This window comes from Ochotona curzoniae, unplaced genomic scaffold, assembly GCF_017591425.1.
Source record: "Ochotona curzoniae isolate NIBS_2020 unplaced genomic scaffold, NIBS_Ocur_1.0 contig_4501, whole genome shotgun sequence".
Classification (NCBI taxonomy): domain Eukaryota; kingdom Metazoa; phylum Chordata; class Mammalia; order Lagomorpha; family Ochotonidae; genus Ochotona; species Ochotona curzoniae.
The window spans coordinates 3,519,208-3,535,556 of NW_024466307.1; the positions used below are offsets into that span (position 1 = coordinate 3,519,208).

Genomic DNA, 16,349 nt, shown 5'->3' on the forward strand with positions numbered 1-16,349 from the left:
TTCAGCCTTTTTTCCATTAAGTTAGGCATCAGAAGTTTCCCTCCTGCTGAGAACATTTGTGATTTTTAGTTTCTAATTAATAAACAGATATGGATGTGGACATGCAGGCCCGTCTGTGTGTTTATCCAAGCGGTACCACAGTCATAAACCCTTCCCTTCTGTTCTCTCCCAGCTGTGTTATGATAACCTCCCGGGTGTGATTGTGTTCCTTGGCTAAGATATTTGGGTAACCACTGTTGACAAATAATATACTCGTTTGTACAATGGTAGAATATTTTTCACAGAACCATTTTAAGTGCCAACTCAATTTTAATGCATTGGACTATGAATTCAGTGTTGGCCTTATAATGAAAATCACAGACCTTTATTTAAATGCTTGTAGATAAATAAATCTGTTATATTTTTGTTGATACCTGTGCTTAATTTTAAAAAAGTTTGCTTGTTGGTGTTTTCCTTGTTGGTGTTTTCACTCAAAATGATATTTGCACCAGGCATTGGAATAATCTGTTTTTCTCAGTGTCACTTTACCACGAAAAACCGTACATAGCCAAATTGGGCCTACATGAAGCATACACTACTGCAAAGGTGTTTTTTCTGTAAGTCTTACTTGCTCAATGTTCCCTCCATTTGGTGTGAAATAGTAACACCAAGTCACTGGTAGACATTCATAGCATATTTACTTTAGTCTGTGGCTGAACATGAAATTATCTGCTTTTTGTGTAAAAGCTTATTTTATGAGATATAGTAAGACAGATAAGCCAATAGAAGTAATTACTTATCCATCTCTTAGATAGTTTTTCTGAATTACTCTTAGTAAAAATATTGTTTTAACCATGTGTTTTGAGAGCTAGTTGGGATCTAATCAGCCTTGACATACCTGGAAATCTTTTTGAAATTCATTCCAGTTTTCAAGGAACATCTCTGAAATTTAGGCTCCTTGTTCCCTCACTAAGAATTGGCCATCTTACATCAGAAACACGTTAGCCTATTGTAAAGAAATTTAAGGAAGGACAAATGGAGTCTTTTCTCGGGAGCATTGTTTCTCTCAAACATTATTCTAAACTTGCTAGAGACTTAACATATATTCAGGGAGTGAAGTGACAAGTTCCCTCAAGGTCACGTGGACTCCATCAAGTGCTTCTTTGTATGTGTGCTAATGATGACAGAAATCGTCTGGGGGCCATATTCCTAATTCTGGCTCACCCAGCTCACCTTACAATCATACCATTTTGTTTTTACCACTTTCATTGATTATGATTTTGATGAGCTAATGAAGGTGATAGTCTTTTCCTGGTTCCAACCACTTAGCCTAGTGTCACTGTTCCTAATATGCTTGTAGCATCACTTGAAAAATAAAATGAAATAATGTTTTTAAGAATATTTGCTTTTCACATATCCCTTATATTATTTTTAAGAGACTTAAAGCTTTATTTTATGCAACTTCTTCTATGTATATTAGTTCCAAAAATCCTCTATACTTGTCAAAAGTTTCACTTTTATTAAAAGTTGGCCAAAATTAAGATCAATGGAAGTTTCAAAAATCCTTAGAAATCTTTCCAAGAAAACTCTAATAACAGCCTTCCGTTGACAGAAGTTAGTATCTGATTCCTGTAAAACAATGAAAGCTTTATGTTGACTGCACATTTCATGACCTCAGCCGCTGGTAGAGACTGAGAAGTCGTGTTTTTGTTGTCTGAAAACTCATTAACCATTGCAAGTACTTTCCACAGTTTGTTATTTTAAACAGCGAAATGACACAAATTGAAGACTTAATGTTGCACTTTCATAAATTGCCTGTCCTCATCAATATATTTTGCTGTCTGTGCTAACAGAAGTTGTAGCAGCAGTCATTGCTAATCTGTAGTGTAGTAGTTCATATCAATGCAAAGTTATTTGAAGGAGGTATTTATATTAATTATCTAGATTGTCTGTAAGAATTTATGGTAATCGATGAGTTTTTGTTGATCAGTTACTGTTTTGAACTAGGGGGACTAAGGGTAAGCTCAGCCCCTGCTTTCCTCAAGTGTATAAACATGAGATAAGTGAGCAAGGTTGCCGGGACACGAGCTACAAAGGTGATTGTGTACACTCCATTCAGATTTTCTGTTTGAGCTCACTCTGTAACAGTCTCACAGAATAATTTTTTTCCTTATATCAGTTTTCTCAATGAATTGCATTGTTTGTTTTTAGAAAATTTATTTCCTGGCCTTCTGATAGTAAGGATTATGCTTTCAAAAGAAGTTTCAGGGCCTAGCGCAGTAGCCTAGCAGCTAAAGTCCTCAACTTGCATCTACCAGGATCCCATATGGGTGCCAGTGAGTATCTTGGCTGCTTCACTTCCTATCCGGCTCCCTGCTCGTGGCCTGGGAAAGCAGTCGAGGATGCCCAGAGCCTTGGGACCCTGCACCCACGTGGGAGACCCAAAAGAAGCTCCTGGGTTTGGATTGGCACAGCTTTGGCCGTTGCAGCTGCTTGGGGAGTGATCCAGCAGATGGATGGTCTTTCCCTCTGTCTCTCCTCTCTAAATCTGCCTTTCTAAGAAAAATAAAGAAATCCTGAGAAAAAGGAAGAGTATATACAAAAGGGAAGTGATGTGGGAAAGGTGTTTGACAACAAAGAATAAATGAAGCTTTGCAGGATAATTTGGAGAAAATAAGATTGTAAAGCTTGTTCCTTCCTTAAACTTTTAGAAACTTTGTAAGTGTTAATGTGCTCTCAGTCCTCTGACAAATAGTTACGGATCACAAACGTTTTGTCTGCCCGGTGGTATCTTTATGATTTCCACTGTGGAAAACAACAACATTTGCTGGATAACTGAAGAGGTGAATGCATCCCTTGTATTTAAATAACGAACTTCTCTTAGTGGCAGCAAAGCAAAACAAAATAAAAAACTCTTCCCATGAAATTTAAATGTATTTTGATAATAGGATGCTAAACTTTCAACTATTGTCCATACCTACAATGTCATGATACACTTGAATAGCAGAATGGTGCTTGTGACTGTTGCTGAGTGACTAGACTATTGTAAAAAACAAAACACAATTTTTTTTGACTAATTACAAACTGAGCATTGAACCCTTTGTAGGTGTAGAAGTGTGCTTACTTTGATCGACTTCCTGTTTCTCCCAGGGAGTCTGTGGTTTATCTTCAGTGGCCCACCCTGCCTGTGACAATAAGTAGATTGGATTTCCAAAGATGACTCTCAGGTTACTCAGGGTCAGGGGCTATTTGTCCTGAAGTCTGACTCCCGCTGTGCTGCTTAAGGGAGCCGTGTGGCTTTAGAGAAAATGTGGTTCCTGGAAACACACACACACACACAAACACACACACACACACACACACGTTGTGTGTTTAGGGCTCTGCTAATTACCAGCTTATTTGGTGATTTCTGATTAATGGTTTAGACTATTGACCTTTCCTATAAGACGGTTATCAGTTATTCAGATTTGATTGTGAAAACAAGGTAGCAATGGATTCCAGATTTTTAAAAGGGCTATTTGATGAATGGTGTGGGAATATAATGTTTGTTTGTTCAGTCACATTAGAAATTTACTACCTCAAGATCTGTCCTTTAAGAGACTGCTTAGTGAAGTGCGTTGGGACCAATCTTATCTCAGCTCCTTCCCATGACTCTCATTCAGGTGTCAGAAAGACACACTGCAGAGGCAGGAAGTTCCCGAGGCTTGGGCTGTTTGTTTTCCTTGGGAGAAGAGTTTGGTGTTGAAGATTCAAGACTTACTATTTTAGCTTAAAGTTTAAATTATTTTTTGTTTAATTTTGATATCATTTGAAATCTAAAAATACTGTTGATTATACATATTTATGAAATGAAGAAATGAATACAATAGCCAAAAACAGTCTTAGAAGACTGGATACTCTCTGTCCATTACAGATGCAATTGTTTGGCAGTCAGATTATTTTTAATTTGGAAAAAACAGTAGTTTGCCTTTTTTTAAATTTTCTTTTTCATCTCTGGAAGAAGATCTAGAAGAAAGATAAAAAGGTTCTCATTTGATTTTGCAAGAATATGTACGTTCTGCTAATAACACTTTTAAGTATTATTATTTGTAAATTGATTTACACAGAAATTGATTTATATTCAGTAAGTTTATTTATGATTAGCTGTGTTTTGCTTTATTTTGTCTCAGAAAATCATGGTTACATTTTCTCAGTTGAGGAACTTTGAGATTCTGTAATACATCCAAAGTAAATGGCATAAATGCAAACGCAGGCTCATATATTCTCATTCTCTACCTTTCAGGTGAAAACCTATAGCTAAGTAAGTTGTGATTAAAGAAATTAAGATGCACATGTGGAAATCAGAGTTCAGTCTTTATATTTCTGCAAAAGTATTTGATCAGATGTCCAGGAAGAAATAAAGTGTGGGTTCTATTAAGAAACAACAGATAAACTGTACAAAGAGTGTTGCAAAATAATATTTGCAAAATGAATCATTCAAACTTTTAATCCTACAGAAAAAGAAAAACTTCTATGGCCTGGGATCCCTGGGGATGACAGGACAGAGTCAGGCTGAGCTGCAAGGGAATATTTAGATGTATCAATCCAGGAAAGGAGGACATTCCGAACGGGAAGGAGGCAGCGTGGAGGAACGTGTGCTAGCCTGGCCCCTGGGAGTAGTAGTATCCTGCAATAGAAAAGGAGATGATGGTCACATGGTAGAGGGGTTGTAAAGTTGGCCTAGAACGTGAGGATTTATTTTTTTGGCAGTGGAAAACCTTGCATGGTTTTTGGTGGTGGGAAGGAGTGCTATTTGCAAATAGCTCACCTTTTTCCTCATGGCCCAGGCGCCTGATGGTCAGAACTTCCGTCATGTTGTGATGCAGTGTAAGAGCCAAGTTGCTGTGGCCGTAAGTGGTGTTTCAGGACCCTGCTTTGCGTACTTGCTTGGAGGCCTGGCTCCTGGAGCAGAGCCTGTGTGTTGGCCAGCGCGAGGGAGAAGCAGCAGGTGCATCCAGTAGTGTAGACTCCGCATGTCACGCTTGAGATCACACCAAGAGGGCAGAGTTCTGTAGATGCAGTAGTGAGTCCTTGATACAACAAACTTTAAAGCTGAAAATTTATTTTGGAAATTATAGAGATTTAAGGGCTTATTAGAAACTGAAGTTTATCAAGTGGTTGAATTCATGGGATTTATGCAAATTGCTGTCAGCTTAGCCAACCACCAGTCATTTCGTTTTGACACGGAGTCTGGCCGGGGGAGCCAACACGCCCTTTCTCATGTCTGAAGTGCCGCTGCCAAGATCCCGCAGTTCCTCTGTCAGACGGGAAGAAGTGTGGCCTTCTCTGGAGCCACCTTCCACAATAACAGGGTTTGTGCAGAGGTTCCCCATTTTCTAGACGCAGTGAACCTGATGAGAACTTGAAATTCGTCCCACTGCAATGCCAATCAGCATTTTAGCTGCAGTAAGTGAACTGGCAATAACTCCTTTTCCTTTTGTTTTCTTTTCTTAAAGCAAAAAAAAAAGTTGGAAATACTGAATCTGCCTTTGCAATAAAAATAAATAAATATTTAAAGAAGATAAGAGAGTAAATAGTTCCCATGGAATATTCTTGCCTACTCATAAAGTGGTGGTGGTGGAAGAGACAGAGTTTGGGGAGGGGGTGAGGGAAATCCCGGCCCCTATAGATCTGTGTCATAAAACAGTGATGATAATAATAATAAAATAAGTGTTGGGAGGATGTGTAAAAATAGTGGGGCTCTTTTATATCTTATCTTTTGATTTCATACATCTGAGCATATCAGTAGTTTTCACTGACATCCTTCATACGCCTTGAATTTAGCAATAGGCACACATTTTTATCATTGAATGTACTGATCACTAGGCATCAGTTATTGATTGAAGCATGAGTAACAAAACTGCCCCTAATGAGCATGGATTTCTGATTCCACCAAACTGCTCCTGTTTTGTACATTCTTGATTCTGTATTAGAATCACCTGAGTTATAGCTCACACTAACTAACACACTTTTAGTTACAATGCGTTTGAAGTAATTGGCATTCTTTATAACAAATGGTATGTTTCCATGTTGCGCGAAGAATATTCATTTTGGTTGACAATTTATAAGTCATCATTTGGAACTTTGAAAAGAATGGCAGAACTCTTTGCACCTTCATTTTTTGAGTTTATATTTTAATTTAAACTTAGTACTATTTTCCCCAGATATCTTCCATGACATTAAATATCATCTTTTCTGTTATTTGCGAATCCATCTGTAACTAGAATACTTTTACCTGCAGTGACTCCAGCTAGTCCTGTTCATAGACAAAACTGTACTTGTAACAGTAGTGGTCATGTCATAGCTTAAGAAAAGCAGGGAAATGTTCAACCTAAATGTGCTCAAAAAGCCTTCCTTTTTTCATTTACTCTTGTTTGCTCCTAAGACAGTTTTTTAGGCGTTAGTAAAATAAAGTACAAGAATCCTAGTGGAACCTTTATGCCTTGATACCTGAGGTAGTTATGGAAGGTAGAATATGCTTTGATGGTGTTCACTTAGTGTTTGATCCAAAACTAATTTATCTGCTGGGGAACAGCTTTTAAATATAAGAGCAAAGGCAAGATACTTGATTTCTCTAAAGCAGTAAGTTCATAGGTTCGGGGGGGTAGGGGGAGAGGAAGAGCAGTAGTTATTATTAAGAAAAAAACAATCAAGATAGGAATTTCAAGAGAGTGATAAATTATCCATTGTGCTCGAAATGATCGATTGGTTTGGGCTGCACGCACACAAGCTGGAGCCGTTTCTGCTAATGATGAAATGTACACAAAGGCACCGATTCTGCAGAACTGCACACTACGAATAATGGAGCTCATGGGGAAAAGCGAAGTCTGGACAGAACATACTAAACCCACACAGTTCTGTCATTGTTGATGGGTTTCCAGTTACAATCCTACTATGAATACTAGCTCCATTCACTCTCCAGCAGCACTTGTACTCAGCGGTGGAGTCAGCTGATTCTGCAGCATACTGTCTCTCCAAGGAAAGAGACCAGAACTGTCGCTTGTGCTTAATTCTAAACACTTCATCCGCATTCAAAAATCACGTTCAAAATACAGAGACAAGTGCTTTCCTGTCTTCTTTAGACACAACCACAGCTTCAGCAGAGTATATGCCTCTTCAGAAATACAGAGGTACAGATTTCTCTCCATGGAAAGCCAAATTTTTACTACATTGAAAAAAGCCATTGTACTAGACATATGAAAATTATGCCTATCAGCTGCTGTGTGATATTTCAATACATGTAATCATTGTGTAGTATCCAGAGAAACTATTTGCTTCTTCAGACTTAAAAAAATTGTTTAAAAAGATTTACATTTATTTTTATTGCAAAGTCAGATATAGAGGAATATCTTCCATCCAATGATTCACTGCCCAAGTGGCTAAAACCCAGAGCTGCACAGATCTGAAGCCAGGAGCCTGGAGTCTCTTTCAGGTCTCCCACGCGGGTGCAGGGTCCCAAGGTTTTGGGCCATCCTGGACTGCTTTCCCAGGCCACAAGCAGGGAGCTGGATGGGAAGTGGAGCGGCCGGGATTAGAACCGGCGCCCATATGGGATCCCAGTGCATTCAAGACAAGGACTTTAGCAGCTAGACTACTGCGCCGGGCCCTAGACATTTTCTTATAGTGAAAATATATCCAGAATCTTCTCTTAGTTTTAGTAGATAAAGTTATTTAGTACATTAATAATGCCTACAGTCACCCTCCTGTCTGATGGAACTCTGAGTTTTTTACTCTCCAGCTATAACCTATGGCCCACTTAGACGGCTTTTTAAGGGAGTGTTTTGTTCATGGTAAAGCATTACATACCACCGGGGCTAACCGCCTCAGTGGGTCCTCATGGACTCTGGGGAGGCAGGAGTCTGTGACGCCGCTTCCTTCCGGTGCGCGCCGCAGCAGCAGCCTGATCGTGACTCATCTCAGACTAAATGCCTGATTGTGTGGAGTCTCATTTTTGTCTCCTTTTGTTTTGCCTACTTCAGGTAAAGATGATTCTATTATTTCAAGTCCTGATGTCACAGATATTGCCCCAAGTAGAAAGCGAAGACAACGAATGCAGAGCAATCTTGGCACAGAGCCGAGGCTGGTTCCTCAGGATGAGCATCTTCAAGAGAAGGAAAAGTAAGTCATCTTCTTGGCTAAGTACAGTGCCGTGGGCATTTCAGTAGCATATCATGTTAAAATTGTATATTTATTTCTGAGTTTAAATATAATTATATTTAAGGTTAGAAATTATTTTAGAAATTGTGAAGTGTTTAAATCATTTTTTCAAGCATTTGATTAAGTCTATTAATATTTAAAGCAGAAACGTCAAACATATAAGCAAATTTTCGTAGTTTTTGCAAATTAATTAATATTAGAAGCCAGCTAGTGTTCTGTTGCAATCTAATTTATTGCTAAAAGAAGACCTAAATAAGCCAGGTGATTTGGTTATGCTTTTTTTATTTCAAGTAAAAAATTGTCTTTCTAATCATCTTTTTCTATTGAATTTTGAAATTAAGTACTTTAATTTTTTCACTCTAAAAATATCCTCTATATCCCCATGTTGTTATAATGACAAGAAAAATTACCATTTCTTTATGGCAAGGAATAAGCATTTCTAAAACATATTAGCGACTGAATAGTAAAATGAATGAGCAAGCTGTTTTTGTATTTGTGTGTGTAGTACGTGTGTATTTATGTATGTTCAGAGAATACATTTTTCTCTCAGCTTTTCATTATTGAGCAAATAATCAATGAGCAGTGGTCATACGAGAAATGCTAGTGTTAGCTGTGATTTTGAGAGTGTGTAATGAGGGTCCCTGGGGTTCCTGAGATTGCCCTGCCTGTCAGCCCCTTACCTATGGGAGCCTGCATTGATTTCATATTTCTAAATAAAGTAACATGTCTCACTAATCGAATGCAGAAGCTGATTAAAGTCCTACTGATCTCAGTCAAGCCAACCATTGAATAGATTTGAAGGTATAAAACAGTGCCTTTTAAAGGGAATTTTTAATGATGGTTTTTATGAATGTATTCTTGTCACCATGTACTACATTTGTGTTACTTCAAATGAATTAATGGAATTCTGAAATTTTCCCAATGTTACTTTGATGATGACACTGTGGCCCATGTAAACGAAAATGTGACAGCCTCAAGAATTTTTGCAACTACAAAGAGTTCTTTTTTCTTTTTTAAAGATTTATTTACTTTTATTGCAAAGTTAGATATAGAGAGGAGGAGAGACAGAGAGAGCTATCTTCCTTCCGATGATTCACTCCCCAAGTGACCGCAATGGCCAGTGCTGTGCCAATCTGAAGCCAGGAGCTCTTCTGAGTCTCCCGTGCAGGTGCAGGGTCCCAAGGCTTTGGGCCGTCCTCAACTGCTTTCCCAGGCCACAGGCAGGGAGCAGGATGAGAAGCGGGGCTGTGGGGATCCTGGGGCACGTTCAAGACAAGGACAAGCCTCTAGGCCACGGCGCCAGACCCCAAACGGTTGTTAAGAGGATGAAGTTCCTAATTCTGTCACAGAATTAGGCAGAAGCTGGGCCCAGAAGAGTGCTAACCTGACTGGACAGAGAGCCGGAGAATGGAATGAGTTTTGTGTGGAACACACTGGCATCAGTTTGACTGTCTGTCATTGGCTTTAGTCTTTCCACAATCGAATGTTCTGCCTGAGGTTTGCTGTGTCAGGTTCCTTATGTCTTCAGACAATGTACGCAGAGCCCTGGATGCAGTAAACTCTTGATGATTTGTATTTATCATCTGATTCATTAATTAGCTATAAACCCTTGACCATGAACATGGAGTTCAAGTTACAGTATGACCTCTTGCAATAACAGGCTGAAAATGTTTCCCATTAAGAAACTAGAATTGTATGAATATTTTTATATACCATTGTGAACAAGGACAAAGTTACAAGCTATCAGAAAAATGCAGAAAACTGATTCATTCAGGCTTGTGAGTACATGTGTACTTAGCGAGGACTTGGTATAAGATGTGATATCAGATGCTTTCCTTTCAGGGGAGCAGAATGAAAGAAATATCAGTCCTATTTTGTTTCTTAAAAAGTTGGAAAAAAAGCCCTGTACTGTGCACAGAGTTTAAGCCTATCTAAGGTCACCCCACTCGTGACTGATTGTGATGACTCAGTAAATGAATGAATGACATGCTCCTTACGGCTCACAAGGGAGACTAAGACAGACTGTCTTTGGGTTGATAAATTATTTCAGCTCCTGAGATTTGGCCATAAAGTGGTTTAATTACACTTGAGTTCTTATTAATCTTTCTGAATGAATTGTTGCTTTAGCATTTGCTAGCCAGTGCTGCTCATGAAACCTTTTGATTCTGTGGTGGACTTCTTCAGTTGAGCATTGACAGGAAAATGTCATACTAAGAGGGTGTGAGATATTTGGGTGGGTAACTTGTTAAGTGTGTATTCTCAGGACATCCAGAAGAAGTGTCTCAGATGACCACGATGAAGAGTTTGTAAAATTCTATGTATAAGAGGAGTTTTTTTATTTTTGTGAACAAAGATATCTTACCACATTCTTTAGTTAAAAAGATGAACTGATAATGAGTTTATTGTGCATTTGTTATGTGTTTCTCTTTGTGATGAAGAAAAGACTGCAACAATAATTTTGATTTTGTAGTTTAAGTCACCAAAACGTACTAACCAATACATTGTGAAATTCATTTGGGAAATCTAACATTGTTTATTGTCTTCAATTCTTCATTTATGTAAGATTTCAAATATTTTTGTCAGTCCTTTGTGCTGTAATTCCTCTTCTCAGAAGAGGTTGCATTCAGTGTAGGACTACGGTATTATTTCGCATCAACTCGGGAATCATGGTAGATGCTGTTATTTGTTGAAACCAAAGAAATGTGACTATGATTTCCCTGAAATTGCTGAGTAAATTAGATACGGTCCCTGATCTCACATGTTTAGCCTGTGTGATAAGACAATACTGACTCTATCATTGCCTAGATGAGTAGTTGTAAACTTTTGAAGGGGTTCAGGATTTAGGGAAACACTGCACTGAGAACATGACTTGTGAGTCGTTATTTGGCCTGGGATAGTGAAGTTACGTCACAGACACAGGGAGCAGAAAGCATACTGCTCTGGGTAGGAAGCCCCAGCAGAAAGTGTGTGTGATGAAGTGAGGGAGCAAGGAAAAGCAGGTGTGAGTGAGGGTGCTCCGAGGCCAGCAGCAGCAGGTGCGGTGGCCCAAGGTGGGCATTCAGATTGCTCTAAGGTGGAACAGAGCACTCTAGTAGCTGATGTAACAGAGAAGACTTTTCTCCTGTTTTCCCTCCCCTTTGAACCTTCAGTTCTTGTTTAGAGTTACCAAGTTAGCACACTGGTTAAAAACTCAAACATTTGGGATATCATTGCATCTTCTTCAATCTAATGACCTAAAGTTATTTAGACCTTTTGTGCAATTTTTGATTTCCAATAGTAAGACCTTCCTTCTTTTGAAGCAGAGGAAATTGGAAATATGCTGGAACTTTCCCTGTGTGTCCATGGGTAACAGACAGAGTGGGCGGGTTGACAGTTTTGAGATGCAGTGGTACTCCATTTTGCCCATTTTGTCAGATATAAATGTTTCTTGAAGGAATAATTTTAGATTGTTAATGTTTTCCTGCTTTTAGTAAGACTGAAATTTTTGAGCCTGGTGTACATGTTGATAATCATTAGGCATGTGAGTGTGACTAACGCACGGACCATGGTGCGAGTCCTGCCTGGCACCTTGGCGAGCTGGTCCTCAGTTCTGGGCTGTCCTTCCCTGGCTCCTCCCTCTCCTGAATTGCTTGAGGTTGTGATTGGCAAAATTTTTTTGCCATCTTTTTATTTCTGTATGTTAAGTGAAATGAACCAGCTGACAGGATACAAAAATTGTTAAATCATTTTCTAGTTTCTGTCCTGCAGCCACATTTCATGGTGAAATACTAGGTGTTAACCAAGAATACTGTGAGGTTTTCTCTCTTTAAGTGTATAATGTGTATCTGATACCGGGTTTTATTAGGCATCTTGATGAAAATTGTGATAAAGGCATGGCTTATCATGCAGGAAAATAGCTAAGAAGAGTTTTTCATATAAAACTATAAAAATGTTCTTTAAGACCTCTTGGTATTTCTTACATCAACCCAGAAAGAAAAGCTAGTATGAATATCTTCAACTCTATTTGTATCAGTAAATTAAAGCCTATTAGGAACATTCAGTTGGTGTAATCACTGGGGCCCCGTGGACCAGTTCAGTTATTCTAACAAATTGATTGCTTCAGATAAGTTGAATCTATTTTCCACTCTAATTAAAATTAACAGGTAATAAAATCAACCAACTGAAAAAACGATCAATCTAAATGTCTTTATTAACATTTTAATGATTGGCATTTCTTCAGCTGTTTCAATCTGTTTTTTCCCACCTGGAATTCCTGCTTCCATCCTCTTGAGTGATCTGTTTCTCATTTCTATCAAAATATATCTTGAATTAAGCTATGGAAGAGGGCTTAGCTAACTCTGCATAAATATATAATAATGAAACTTTTGTCAGAACATGAGCATCAGATTCAAGATGACTAAAAAGAGACCAAATGAAAGTCCCCAGCCACTGGGGTTCCTCGGGTGTCCAGGAAAGCAGGTCAGATTTCACGACACCCATTCCATCACCAGAGAGAGAGTGGAGCTTGGCTGTGGCTGGAAGGCCAGGTGGACTTGTAGGAGCATTCAGATTTGAGTAGATGGAGGGCAGAAGTTCCAAAGAAAACAATTCCTTTGCTGTCATTTAGTCTTTCCAATGTCCATAAGGAGAATGGCCTCGTGTAATCTGACTTGATACCACCAGTCCAGGAGACAGTGTTCTGTATGGCTCATCTTCAGGGTATAGAGTCTCAAAACTCTTGAATAGCAAAGATTTTTAAATATGAGATCCTCTCCATAGAGTTTTAGGCATTAAAACATAGCACAAGAAGGAAAAAAAAAAGAACTTGTGTAAATAGGACGGTGTAAGGAAAATGGTTTGATAGGTATAGCACCTGCCTCTCTTCCTCCCCCTCATGGCATGCTCAGGGAACCTGCTTGTCCCTGATGGCCCTGCTGAGAGTACACCTCCAGGAACAGCAGATCCACTCCAGCCGTCAATTTGGGCCTGAAGTACAAATAAATACCTGTGTAGCCTTAGCTATTTTATGTAGTCTTTGCTTTTGCAGTCTAACAAGAAAAAATATATACGTCCACATATTTCCTGCGGCAATCCAGACATGATTTAGTCTTGCCCATGATGGATGTCTTTTGAAAACACAGTGTTCAAGCACATTGTTAAAAGGACCTGAACAATATTATTAAATTGTAACATTTCACAGATGTTGCTGCCTGAGCTGTATGCTCTGAACCAGCCTTTCAGGGGTCCCAGGAAGAAGCTGTAGCTACAGTGTTTCAGAGGAGTAGGGACTGGCACAACATGAGCCGTGCATCCCTTGGATTGAGTGTGTGATCTGATCTGTCAGGTTCCTCACAACTACAGAGCATGGGAGAGGGTGAAGTTTATGTCAGGCTGTAGCACAGGTGTCCCTGATAGTAGTTGTCTGTGGTGTGGGCTTCCTGAGACTAGAAAACATCAGTTATCCTAGCGGCTTAGAGCATCATCCTTGATGAAATTGCACAACCCATGCTTTTGTTCAGAGGGGTAATTGCAGACGTCAGGCTTTTTGGGAGCCCGAAGTTACTACTGAGTCTTTCAGAGCTTTGCATGAAAGACTACTCGTTTCCTCGGAATAATCCACTTGCAGTCCAGTAAAACTGGGGCGTTGTGTTTTTGTACATAAATTTGCACATATGATTAATTGATTTTCTCCTTAGATTCGACTCCCCAAAGTGGCATTACTAGGTTAGAGGACATGGGTCCTTGTCAGTTCTTTGTTGTCTTGCCAGAGTTCCTGAAAAAAGGATCTAACAATTTATATTCCCTTGAGCGGTGTTTGCTTTTTGTTCTTTTGTTTTCAAATTCATTTTGGTCATTGTCAGATACTTTAAATCAATGAATCGTATCCTGTTTGAATTTTTGTATTTAATCATTAGAGAAGCCATTTTTCACCTACTTATTGTCAGAACTTAATCTTTCATTATATATTCGTAGCTTCCAAGTGATTTTCAATAGATGCCTCTGTCTGCCATTGCTTTATAAAAGTATTTATGTCTTAAATATTAATTTATGTTTCTCTGCTTGTCATTAGCCTTTTTGTAAATGACTTTGGTATTCACCTAAATTATAACTTTAATATGTTCCCCAGTAATAATGGTAATATTTAACATTTATTGCCTATTTAGTATGTCCTAGACATTCTGCTAAGCCCTTTATGAAGGGCCTTATTATTATTAGAAATAATACGCATTATTTCTACTAACTTCACCCATGACCTTAATTTGGATGCTGAGACCAGGAGAACGTAGGTGATTTGCCCAGAGGTCGGTAGGACCTTCCTCTGAGAGCCTTGCCTTATGCAATGAGAACTGTTGGCTTACTGTGTGTCGGGGCAGTGCTGAGCACGGTAATCTCTTCCAGTGAAACCCTTGTTCTCAACACAGCTCTTGGAAGTCAGGCTCACATTTGTACCCATAGCCATAGTCAGCTGTTTATAAATGACTTTCAGTGAGCTTAACTGCTTGCTCAAGATTGCTCTGACACAAGAGGAGAGACCCAGCTGGAAGCTGTGAGTTCAGGGTCGGCTCTCTGCTTGCCCTGCTGGACAGAAGGGTCAGAGGAGATCTTGGGGGTGGGGCCCCAGATAAACAGGATCCGTGGGTTTGTACAGCAGTATTTTTTCCAAGGCTCTCAGCTAAATATTGGAAATCTTTTCCTGAGAAGGAAACTGTACTTTTAGAATTGTCAAACCTGAAATGTTTCTTTTTTTCCTTCCTTCTAACTTTTATGAAAAGAATCACTCGTACTATTTCTTATAGTAAATCAGCAAATGGTTTTCTTCTGCTGAATAATCGTTATGGTATAATATTAGGTTAAAGTAACATTTTTGAAACAGTATATTTAAAAATAATAATTTGACAAGTATGCATTACACATGCATATTAACAAAGAGGGAGATACAGAGATGAAATAGAAACATGCTAATTTCAAAAGTGCTGATTGACTATCCTATTTTTCAGAAAGATCATATTTCATATTTAAACCTTGATTCTTTCAAAATCGCTAATAATTCATCGCTGTTTTCTAATTTACATTTCAAAATATTTGAAAAATGAATGAGTATGTTTAATGGAGAATACAGCTATCAGACCCAAATATCTAATTCTTGTTGATTTTTAAGGTACCTGAACGTAAACTTCTTTAATGTCAAATTATAGATTTAAAAATGAGTGTTCAATTGGTATATATATATATATATACATATATATATATATTTACTTTAGTCATCATGAGCAAACCTCATTTTTTACACAACTTTAATTTTATGATAATGTTTATGTTAGTTGCAAAAGTAAACCCAGCGGTGGTTTAAAATGAGATAGGTTTTTATTAGCTTCCCTGTGTGTTTACCTAACGGTTCAAGCTGCATGTTTGATTAATGGACCCTTGGACTGCTTCCAGAGTATACTGATTACAGTCAGGGCACTTCAAAGATGATTTATTAATTGTGTTTGCGACTCAAAATAATTAAGGCAAGATTGATCATATTATTATTACAGGTTTGCCAATAAAATTAGAAGTTCCATTCTAAGATAAAGTTTGCGTAGGTTTTTTTTTCACAGTATTCCTTACAAAGTATTTGTATTTTTTTAAAATCTACTCTTTAAACCATAGTTTATGGCCTTTTAAAATATGAGTATTAAATGTATGAGAGGCTTAGCCTGGTTAGTGCACCTATTTCAAGCTGATTTTAACATAATTTGGGAATAATATGTTTCAGTGGAGCTTGCATGGGTGTTTCAAAAGTATTGCCATGTTTATAACTCACCCAGAAACAAGCATTGCTTCAATTCCCCCAGCTACCAGATTGCATTTAAATTTCAGATTACTTACAGACTCAGATATCTCATTTTTAAGTTTTTGTTTTGTTTTGTTTTTGTAATTTATAGGAGGCTGTTTTAATCTTTCCAAGTTTGAGGTAAAGAGCATTTCTCATGTTTCATATAAAATATGTCCCTAGCATTCAAAAGATTTTGCTACGTAAACTTTTTCCAGATTTACCATCATAACAATGGTTGTATCAGGCATTTTAAATACTGTACCCACATAAAATAATGTGTTAATATCCCTTATTCCTGATCATCTGGAATTTTTAGTCCAAAGAAAAGACTCCCTACTCATAACTTACATATGTCAATATTGAGAGAAAAATTAAC

At 38.2% G+C, this 16,349-nt stretch overlaps 1 protein-coding gene across 2 annotated transcripts in view; it reads left to right on the plus strand.

Annotated features, from left to right (window-relative positions):
• Positions 1-16,349, plus strand: part of XRCC4 (X-ray repair cross complementing 4) — a 146,914-nt gene that overhangs the window by 78,021 nt on the left and 52,544 nt on the right. For both annotated transcript variants that reach the window (XM_040985997.1, XM_040985996.1), the window contains one exon: positions 7,998-8,136. In XM_040985997.1, coding sequence (XP_040841931.1) covers positions 7,998-8,136 — 139 coding nt within the window. The remainder of the gene's footprint in view (positions 1-7,997; positions 8,137-16,349) is intronic.